This window comes from Aphidius gifuensis, linkage group LG4 (genome assembly GCF_014905175.1).
Source record: "Aphidius gifuensis isolate YNYX2018 linkage group LG4, ASM1490517v1, whole genome shotgun sequence".
In the NCBI taxonomy this organism is placed as follows: Eukaryota; Metazoa; Arthropoda; class Insecta; order Hymenoptera; family Braconidae; genus Aphidius; species Aphidius gifuensis.
Genome location: NC_057791.1, coordinates 14,696,397 through 14,708,035, shown reverse-complemented (window position 1 = coordinate 14,708,035; position 11,639 = coordinate 14,696,397). Strand labels below are relative to the sequence as shown.

At 26.3% G+C, this 11,639-nt stretch overlaps 2 protein-coding genes across 3 annotated transcripts; one reads left to right on the top strand and one right to left on the bottom strand.

The window, feature by feature from the left end:
• Nucleotides 1–1,866: 1,866 nt before the first annotated feature.
• On the bottom strand, nucleotides 1,867–3,305 carry LOC122855151 (probable RNA 3'-terminal phosphate cyclase-like protein). Of its 2 annotated transcripts, none has more exons than XM_044156316.1 (4): nucleotides 3,056–3,305; nucleotides 2,553–2,972; nucleotides 2,213–2,496; nucleotides 1,867–2,138 (listed from the first exon to the last, which is right to left on the bottom strand). In XM_044156316.1, exons 1-2 carry the CDS (start codon nucleotides 3,171–3,173, stop codon nucleotides 2,599–2,601), a joined length of 492 nt encoding a protein of 163 aa, XP_044012251.1. In that variant the 5' UTR covers nucleotides 3,174–3,305; the 3' UTR covers nucleotides 1,867–2,138; nucleotides 2,213–2,496; nucleotides 2,553–2,598. The 2 variants fall into 2 exon arrangements, with proteins under 2 accessions (XP_044012251.1, XP_044012252.1); XM_044156317.1 differs by having other exon boundaries at nucleotides 2,213–2,484.
• A 5,214-nt stretch (nucleotides 3,306–8,519) lies between these two features.
• Nucleotides 8,520–10,125, top strand: LOC122853919 (speckle-type POZ protein-like). The gene is made up of 3 exons (XM_044154327.1): nucleotides 8,520–8,865; nucleotides 9,073–9,390; nucleotides 10,016–10,125. The coding sequence occupies exons 1-3, from the start codon at nucleotides 8,520–8,522 to the stop codon at nucleotides 10,123–10,125; spliced, it is 774 nt and encodes a 257-aa protein (XP_044010262.1).
• The last annotated feature ends 1,514 nt before the right edge of the window (nucleotides 10,126–11,639 follow it).

Sequence of the window (11,639 nt, the reverse complement as noted above, 5' to 3'; positions counted from 1 at the left end):
ATTTTTCGATGAATCGATTAATTTATTAAAAGGTGTATCGATGATGAACCATGTGCTCGAATGTGCTCCCATCAGCCACGAGGTTTCCACGTTTGACGTTTTCATTGTATTGGTTGTCATTACATTACCCATCAGTCTGAGTTAGCCTAAGTCAGCCTGAGTTAACCTATACATGATACGTCAATACAATTGTGCCTGAAAGAAATTAACCAGTTTGGAAACCAATTATAATTATAATATACATATAATCATGTCAGTAGATGCTGGAATTACCCATCAGGATTCCATTAAAATTTTAATGTCAAAAAAAGACTATGTTGCTGGTATGGAAACTTGTGAATTCAAATATGAGTGGACGATTAAAAACTTCAGTCAGTGGAACATAAGAGAAAAAATTACATCACCAACTTTTTCATCTCATTATTCTGATTTTGACGATAAATGGATTTTGGAAATATATACAAGATTTGGACATGTTTCAATAGATTTACAACTTCAATCATTCAATGTATTACATAATACTTTACAATTATATTATACAAAATGTGAATTATCAATTAATAATAGAAAATCAGAAACTAGAGAATACAATTTTGGTAAAATTCTGGAAAAAATGTCATATTATCAATATATTCCAAGATCAGAGCTGTTGCGATCATCCAATGGATATTTACAAAATGATGAACTTAAAATTTGTTGTACAATGGAAATGGTAAAAAAATCAACAAATAAAACTGTTGTAATTTCAACTAATATTGCAACACAACAACTGAGTGTCGACTGGAAAAAACTTTTGTTAAGTGAAAAATCAGCTGATGTTACTATTCAAGTAGGTCAAAAATCATTTCGTGCAATCAAAGGCATTCTTGGATCACGTAGTCCTGTTTTTGCTGCAATGTTTGATCAAGAACAATTCAAAGAAAATGAAAAAAATGAAGTTGTCATTGAAGATATTGATGAAGATGTTTTTGAAGAATTTTTACATTATATTTATACTGGTGAATCACCAAATATTGACAAAATGCCCATGGAACTACTTGCTGTTGCTGAAAAATATCAGGTTGATTGTTTTAAAACTATTTGTAAGGAAGTAATATGCAAAACGATGAATTTTGATAATGTTGCAAGTATACTTGTTTTTTCTGATAGATATAATCTTAAAAAACTGAATGAAAAATGTTTAGAATTTATGAAAAAAAATTTACGAGCTGTTATGTCAAATAAAACATTTCAAGTTTACAAAAAAAAATATCCTGAAGTTTTTGTAGGTGTTCTTGAGCACTTGCTCTTGTCATAAAAAAAAATATTTATTGGTATTAAATTTCGATTTTATATTTTGTATTAAAATTTTGAAATAACTTACTCGAATTTTTTTTTAAAACCTCTGTTGTAATAAAAACAAAAAAATAATGAAAAAATACATTTTTATCAATATAGATAAATAAATAAAATAAATATTCCTAAATTTGATAATTTGGTTATAAAATTCATTTGGTCATGTATTCATGACATTAATTATAAATATTTTTTTTTTTATTATTAAACAAAATTACTGTAACACAAAATTTATGAATAGAGAAAAAATCAATGACTCAAGTTGTGAATTATTTATTTTGAAACGCAGAGTCATTTTATCATGACTTATCAATGCCACAACTTGAATATAAAATAACAGGATGTTAATTTTTATTATCAAAACAAAACTAATTATTATTATTTTATTATATTAATATTATAACAAAATTAAAAACTTATTTTTGAAGAATTTGATAAGAACTAAGTCTAGAAGATGAGCTAATAAAAATACCAGTGTTAATAACTTGAACGAAAAAAACAATAAAAGTTATTATTCAACTCACACTTTTTATAACAGAAGTTTTATCATCAGATCATGGGTACTGTATTTAAATTGTATATAATAATTATTATATATAACAATACCAAGAAGTATAACTTCGTAGTGTTATACCTATATACCACGAAATTATAACGCTTGTCTGCTGAACTTATTGTATCCAATACCCATGCAAGATAGATGAATTTGTTCAAAAATAATGTCTTGGTTTTCTGGGTCTTTAGCTGGTTCCAGTTTAAACACAACTTCAGTGAAATCTTTTAAATCTCTTAAAAATTGAATACTAAAAAATAAATAAAATAATAGACAATTATTTAAATAATGATGTGTTTATGTTATCTATGATAATTGGTATACTCTCGTTAATTTACTAAGTGGTCCAAATATAACTTTTGATACATTTTTTTTTTCTAAAGCCAAGAATGCAGCAATGCCGTCATTGGTTGAAAAACATTATCAAAGCATCAACCTCTGGCAATTTCATCAAGAAGACTATTTGTCGTCCAAGATCTTCTGGGCTCGAATATATCTCCATTGGTGGACAATATGCTTCTCCAGTAAAAAATGCTCCATTTTTATTATCCTTATCTTTTGATAGTCTTTTTATTCCTGTTGTTTCTGCAGTAATACTAATTCCAAATCTTTCAAAAATATCAGAAATAATTAGGAAATGAAAAAAAAAAACAAAATTATTTACCTGGTGATTCTCCACCAAGATTTCCTTGACAATGATCAGTATGAATTTAAACATCAGGAACAAAATTAAGTAAAACACCTTTTGCTGCTTCAACCATACGATTAGCAATTGCTGGTGATACTTTTATGCTACATGATATGCCTCTTATTCTTTGAATCAATCTACACTTTTCAAATTGGATTCTTTTAAGACCACGATTAACTGGACATTTGAAATGTACTTCACCACCACTATTTGGTGCAGCACCACGTTTTTTAATAGTCAAGTCAACATCACAATCACCAATTATAAATTTTTTCAATATTGGTAAACCAGAACTTTCAATTTTGTCAACTGATGGATCAGTTGTGTCACTTGTAACACCACGTAATTTCATATCAATTGGATGTTTACAAAATGGTGCTAACATCATAACAGATTCTAAAAAATATCCAATACCAATATTAAGATAATTAAGAAAGGATATTAAAATACTTTTTATTAATAATAGGTATATACTTTACCTTTTGCACCTGGTTCATCAGGGTTTAATTCAATGTTCTTTATTGTCACTGATTTTCCAGAAAATGTCGAAAGTAGTAAACGTCGTTTTACGAAATCAGAAACTCTATATGTTATCATTCCAACGATAATTTATTCCTATTGATTTAATTGATGTTGATTTGAATTGATTGTAAAATGTAAATATTTAGAGGTGTCAATAAGTTATAACTTAACATCAATAACTGACAATAACAAAAAACATGTGACTGCATGGTGCATGCGATCTGATGCGATCCATGTTGGTTCGTAAAAATCATTACATGCCATCTAGGATCTAGCAGATATTTAATATACCTATATCTGGATAAAAATGGCAGAAAGCGCGTAAGTTTAAATGAAACATATTGTATTAAGCAAACAATTGCCCTGTTATTTGTAATAAATGCAATAACTCTAAAAAAATGTTTTTCATCTTACTTTGCATACCATCGAAATTTAAAACTAAAAAAAATTATAGCAATTGAATAAAGTTTTTATATGAAAAAATATCAACAATTTTTTAATTACAAATTGCTGAGTTTATTTATATTAATATGAGATTAGACTATGTTATTTGATCCTCATTAAAATTTTCTTCAGCCATTGTCCGAACGTCATCTAGTTTAATTTTTAAAGTGATTTTTTCAAAATTATTAACCATATTTTCTGTAACTGGTTCAGTATTCTTTCTAAGATAATTTGTTTTTTATAGAAAAAATTGCTATGGAAATAATCTAGTCTACGAATCAATTTATTTGGCAACATCCTTTCTTCAGCTATTTTTGCCATAATTAATTGATAGAAAAGCTATTGGCAAATAGTTCTACACTGAGAGAATTTTCACGTTATTTTTAAGTTGAAAAATAACTACGGGGTATAGCCACTAAAAACTGGGCCGAAACGACAACACCGTAATTTGTACAAGATAGTTTGTTTTTTTTCGTGGGTTACAAAGAAAAGTTTACGCACGGATATTAAAATTCGGATTTTATAAATACGTACAAAATACAATAATGCTTATGGGGTACACCGTTTATAAAGGTACACGTGTGCTAACTTTTATTTTAGGAATTATTAATGCTCAAAACATAATTTTTTGGCAACCTTAATTCCTTAAATACATCTTTTCCTTAGACATTTTTATTGTTGAAAAATAAATTTACATGTATTTTATTTATAAAATAAATAAAAATCTTGAGGAAAAGCAGTAGCTAAAAAAAAGATGTAGCTTAGAAATGAAGGTTGCCGAAAGATTATGTTTTAAGCAACATTATATTCTTGAAACATAATTTTCTGGCAACCTTAATTACTTAGCTGCTGCTTTTCCTTGGGATTTTTATTTATTTCATAAATAAAATAAATATGTAAATTTATTTTTGAACAATAAAAATCCAAAGGAAAAGCTGTTGCTAAGGAATTAAGGTTGCCAGAAAATTATGTTTCAAGAAAATAATGTTGCTTAAAACATAATCTTTTGGCAACCTTAATTTTTTAACTACATCTTTTCCTTAGCTACTGCCTTTCCTTAAGATTTTTATTAATTCCTTATATAAAAAGGACAGTTGTCATCGATCTTCCTAAGATTTGATAATATCCACATACATTCTATTTAGAAACAAAAAAAAAAAAAAAAAGGGAATCATTTTATTCACAATTTTATTGACAATTGAGAATGTAATCATTCTATTTTGACAAAAAAGTAGAATATATATACATATATACATGTCTCTTTAAGTAAAAAAACTGATTATTTCAGTATAACTATTGATAAATATATGACTGTTATAATTTATTGATGGAACTGGTCATGTTGATATGATTAATGGCATAGGTGTTTATTTTTATAATTTCTTCTTTCACATCTTATAAATAATTCACGAAAATGAGTAATGTCACACTTTGTTTAGAAGTTGTGGTGAATTATGTAATGAAAAGAAATTGAAACAAATAAAATGAGGATTCGAAACTTTAAAGGTAATAATATGTTGGTGTTGTCTTGATATTAGTCATGATCTCACTAAAATTTCATTGGAAAATATTTATTAGTCTTACAAAATTTTCATGTATCTAAGCTAGGCAATTTTTTTGAAGAAGTTCTTTGATCAGGCTGGCCTTAATAAAGAGAAGTTAAGGTTTTCTTCATCAATTCTTGATCAGGCTGGCCTTATTAAGGATAAGTTAAGGTTTTCTCGATCAATTCTTGATCAGGCTGGCCTTATTAAGGATGAGTTAAGGGTTCCTTGATCCAATCTTGATCGAGTTATCCTTAATCAAGCATCTTGATCAAATATTGATCAAATTTCGATCAGGCTTCCAGTGTTAAGGGAACATTGATCAAGTCTCAATCAATACTTGAAGTCAAATCGGGCTAGCCTGACCAGATTTCCACTCGGGATCATATTTATAAAGAAGAATTTTTTTTAAAAAAATACTTAAGAACATAATAATTCGCTCTGTGTGAATGAATGATTAATTAATCAAAATATACATACCCTGAAAACGGAGTAGTAAAATGGAAAATGTTTGAAGTAAGCACAAAAATGTTATAAAGAAATGGATTTTTTTTCGACAAAGGTTGCCGGAAATTTCATTGTTTTATAAATTATATGTTATTCGTGAAAATATAATGTCGAAATTTTTTTGAAAATTAATAATCAACATAAATGAAAAATAATTGAAAAGAAGATTTTAGAATAGGCGCATGATTTTTCAGATCTTTAGTTTATGATTTGACAAATGGCTCAAGAAAACGAAATATTAGCCACTTTTGAATTTATTTTATCTACAAGTCGTGGTAAATATAAAACTGCATAAAATAAAGAGTTATAATCATTTCATGAAATTGTTTGGAGATTTTTATTGAGGGTGAGTTTGAAGTCTCAGATTCATAGTTTCACAAAAATTCTATTTAGAAATATATGTTTTATGTACATGACTTGAAGCAGGAAACGTCGTATTTCGTGTAAAAGTTATAGCAAATATAAAAAAGAGTCAAAATTGATTTTAAAATTTTTTAGGATAGAAGTACTGCACGGACAAAAATGAAAAGTAAAATTTATCATAAAAAAATTGTATAATTAATATTTTACGGAGGAAAAGAAGAATCTAAGGACAAAATCAAATGAAAATTACCTATTAATAAAATGAAAAAACGGAGACGTGTTTTTATATTTTTTTAATATGAATTTTACAATTTAAAAAAATAAAACACAAGCTTAACCATATTAATTTATAAAATTTACATTTTTTTTTCCTGTAGTTTTTTTCATGAGGTGTTTTTTGAATATAGGAATCATGATTTCGGGAAAATTCTATTTAGAAATATTTTATTATGAACATGAGTAATTTTGAAATGAATGTTTAATTAATTAATTGGGAATTGCATCACAGAAATAAAAGAATCGAAAATAAAGTGATCGAGACTTTGATGAATAAAGTATTATGGGTAAATTATGAGAAGGGTTTTTTAAAAGACATAAGAAAACATAATTATAGTTTGCTCTTTTTGTAACTGAATGATTAAGTTATCAAAAATACTCAGCCATGAAAAACTGAATAGTAAAATAAAAAATATTCGAACTAAACATCCACAAAAATGTCATAAAGAAATGAGTTTTGCTTCAACAGTGGCTGTACGAATTTGTTTAAACTCTATCTTTTTTAAAAATTGTCTTTTATTCGTGTGAACAGAGTGTTGTTTTTTTTTTTAAATTATTACTAAATAACAATGAAAATAATTGAAACATAAATGTGAATTACTATTTTTACAAAATAGCTCAATGAATAATGACATCAAGAGAAAGTATGATTGTGATAATATTTTTTAAAAAACTATCTTCTCATTCTTATAATAAAAACGGCGCGCGAAGCGCGCCCAGTGATCTCGTTTTATAAATAAAATACATGTAAATTTATTTGTCAACAATAAAAATGTCTAAGGCACCGTTTTTTCAGTGTACTTTTTTAACAACATCATAACTAAATTCATCAAGAATTTTCGAGTGATAATTTTGATCCAACATACTAAAAAATATATGCACCTGTAAACTTCCTGCAGAAACAATATTTCTAATTGCCCAATATTCATTTAATAAATTATCTGGTATAGCTTCACGTGTTTGATAATGTTTTGCAAATAATTTAATGGTTTTAGGATCATTTGAAAAATTTAACACAAATGCACTTGGTATACCAAATATATTTCACTTATGTCACGACTATACATTTTGTACAATGAATATATTGATACTGGGTTTTGCTCAACATTGCATGCAGTACATATCCCATTGTATGAAAAATTGAATCAACTAATTCATATGACAATAGACATGGATCATTCTCATTTCGTCTTGCTAAATTTAGAGACCATGCAATTATTGGATTTTTTAAAATACAAAATGAAAAAAAAAAAAAACAAATTAAATATTGACATTATTTTTAAATAGTAATTTTAATTGTAGATGAATTTATTACCTGGTAAGTACCGTCAGATATTTACCGACGTTGAAATTTCGTGCAATCACGAATAAAATCATGGACCTCTCAATCATCCTTTTTCAAATTTTTTATTAACATTAATACGAGATTAGACTGTGTTATTTGTTCCTTATCAAAATTTTCTTCAATCATTGTCTATACATTATCTAGTTCAACTTTTAATGTGATTTGTTTAAATTATTAACCATTTTTTTCTGTAACTGGTTCAGTATTCTTCCTGTTTAGTTCTTTTATAGCAAGTAGAAAAAATAGTCATCGCACCTATGCCACATGATTGAAGTGTTCTCACTGAAACACACGCACATGCTTTCTGAACATTTCCATTAGTTTATTTTTTTTTCTTTTGTTTTTTGACCAATGTTATTCATACTTTGAAAAAAAATATCCATAATTTTATTAAAATAATAAAATTTATCAATCAAAACATTACTTCAATCAGAAAAATATTATGAAAAAATCTCTTGTAAATTATGAATTTAACACTTTCTCTTATCTTGTCTTTATCATTAAGGATTATGAACATATATATGATGAAACCAGCCAAAGAGAACGGCAACAATTTTCATATAAACCATTAACAGTATTAGCCTAATTATATCTCTGTTCATGGTTTACATGAAAACTGTCGCCGACTCTTTAGCCGGTTTCATCATATAAAAGATCGATCGATTGTATAAAGCATTCGATTAATCAATACATTTATTGAAAGGTGTATCGATAATAAACCATGTGCTCGAATGTGCTGCCAGAGGCTATAAGGTTATAGATAAGGTTAGATAAGGTTTCATCCAGTTCTATCCAGCCATTCAATTCCATCGTTTATATTTGACGTTTTCATTGCCTATCAGTCTAAATCAGTCGGAATTAACCTGTACACAAATACACATTTTTTGTGCTAAAAAAAAATTATTAGTTTTACAACTAATTATATAAATAATATACATAATCATGGCAGTAGTTGCTAAAACAGCCACCCAAAATCACGTTAAACTTATAAAGTCAAACCAAGATTATGTTACTGGTATGGAAACTTGTAAATTTGCATATAAATGGATAATTAATAACGTCGAATGTGACCAGAAAAAAATTAAATCACCGAAATTTTCATCTCATTATTCTGACTTCAACGATGAATGGATTTTAGAGATGGATCCGGATGCAGTGCTATACTCCGATGGTCATTGGATATGTGAAAAATTTGTTTCAATACAGTTGCAATCTACAAAATTCAATAGTTTCAATGATACTTCACAATTTCAAACAGAATGTGAAATAATTGTAGATGATGATATAAGTCCGTTTAATAATATTAGGGACCTTTCAAAAAAAGCATATTGGAATTATAGTCGTTTCGGAAAAACTTTGAAAGCTGCATTGGATAATAAACATTTTCGAAATGATAAATTAAGGATTGTTTGTAAAATAAAAATGTCTAGAAAACTTACAAATAATTCTAATGAAATTAATATGAGATTTAATGCAACACATCAATTGATTGCAGACTTGGAAAAACTTTTGTTAAATAAAAAATTAGCTGATGTTACCATTCAAGTGGGTCAAAAATCATTTCGTGCGATTAAAAGCATTCTTGCAGTACGTAGTCCTGTTTTTGCTGCAATTTTTGATCATGAACAATTCAAAGGAAATGAAAAGAACGAAGTTGTCATTGAAGATATTGATGAAGATGTTTTTAAAGAATTTTTACATTATATTTATACTGGTGAAACACCAAATATTGACAAAATGCCGATTGAATTATTTGCCGTTGCTGAAAAATATCAGGTTGATTGTTTAAAAAATATTTGTAAAGAAATAATCGGTAAAACGATAAACTGTGAAAATGTCGCAAGTATATTCGTTTATTCTGATAGATATAATCTTAAAGAACTGCATGAAAAATGTTTAGAATTTATGAAAAAAAATTTACGAGCTGTTAGGAAAAATAAAACATTTCAAGTTTACAAAAAAAAATATCCTAAAGTTTTTGTAGGTGTTCTTGAGCACTTGTTGTTCTCATAAAATAAAAAATATATATTTTATTAACATATTAAAATGTCTTACATAATTCTTGTCTAAAATCTAGTGTAATAAAAAAAAATTATTGAAAAAAAAAACTTCTTTCAAGACTTATTTCTTAATAAACCTTTTCTTTTTTTTAGTTAATTGTGAAGTTTTTTTCCAAAGTAAAATTTGATACCTAATATATAAATATTTACTGGCATTGAGAATAACAATTATGAAAATATTGAAAAGTATTTATCGTCCAGATAGAATTCCAATAAAAAAAGATTCATTATAATTTGAGCCAAGAGGTATATGAACTTACATTCACCCTTGTATGTACATTTGGTCTAAGTATTGTATCTTGTATCAATGAAAACATCAATATCAGAAAATTTAATTGATCCAAAATATGTTTCACTAGCTGTTTTTTTTTATTATAGCATATTTTTTATTGATACATATGGATAATTTACCAAGTGACCATAATGCTGATTTAAAAAATTTAAAAGAACACAAAGAATTCATAAATGTTGTTGGACTTATTGATTAATCTGTGAAAGTATTTTTAAATTAAATATAATATAATTTTTATACAATTTACCTTTGGTTTTAAATGAAAAACGACAAGTATGTGAATAATATATCAACAAATAAAATTAATTTGAATTAAGAAAAATTAAATGAGTTTTTTTTTTTTTGAGTTTCTTTTTAATTGTTGTTAACTATTATTTTGAGTAATAATTTCATACTTTTACAAAGATGTCTCATTCTAATTAAACAACTGATTATTATTGACAATTATCAGATGATGTGAAATTCAATAATAAAAATTTTAGTAACGGATTCGTTCTATTGAAAATTGAAAATTTTCAAAACTCCGGCGAAAGCCCGTGTGGTTCCTCTTGATTATTCCAAATTCATTTTAGTTTTTTTTTTTATTAATAATTTTAAATTATATGATTAAATATTTTTTGTTTTTTTCGCGCTGTTTTTCACCTGTCAAATTATGTACATAAATCAAAATACAGATGAAAAAAATTTGAGGTTATACCACTTGTAATTAATAATTTTATTAGATTCGTTCAAAAAAGAAATCAATACAAATATAAAAAAAATAAATCATTCTACTTTTTTTAAACTGAACAAATCTTTTTTAGAACCATTTTGTTTATTACTTTTATTTATGAAAATTCGTTCATGGTAGTTTTTTTTTTTTCTTTTTAATAACATGATAATTTAAATAACTATTTTATCGATCAAGCAAATTATAACCACAGCAAAGAAAGTTTTACGCATGCGCTTTAAACTCTTTTTTGAAGAAAAAATGTTTAAAATAAAAATCGATAATTGTATATATTTTGGACAACTTTTGAACAAATTAACATAAAAAAGTTTTATTAAGCTCAAAAATTTGATATTAAATTCTGAGAGCCACTCTGTCTGATAAAAATCGCAAAAATCACTTCGTTTATTTTTCGACTGTAACATATAAGGCTGATAGTGATTGTTATAAACAATTGCTGATATCTAATTAACGAATGATCGAGTAAATTTTATCAAGAGAGGGTGGCTCTCGGTATCAAAAGACAATTAATTTGAGCTTATAAACAAAGCTTGTAAGTTAAAATTTTAAGAGTTATGCAAAACATAAAAACAGTTTTGTTTTTTTTTTATTAACAATCTTCCAACGACATTAAAACAATTTTCAACTCGATTATTATTATTATAAATCATTCTTAATATCCTGGCAAAAAATCATCCATGATTTGTTCTTAGTTTTCTTATTATTTGACACTTTGAAAATTACACGGTGATCGTTTTTGTTAATAATAAATTAACTAACAATTAAAATTACTTTTAGTAAGTCCCTGGTTTTAGTATTTTCATAGACGAATAATTCGGTCCTAATACGATCCTTCTACCTTTATTACTTTACAAGATATGATCATTTTAAAAAAAACGTGTATGAATTTAATACTATAGGCTTCGCCTACGTAAAAGTGTACAATGTTATCATAAATACATAACAGTTGAATTTATAACGAAAGAATGAATTTAATAATT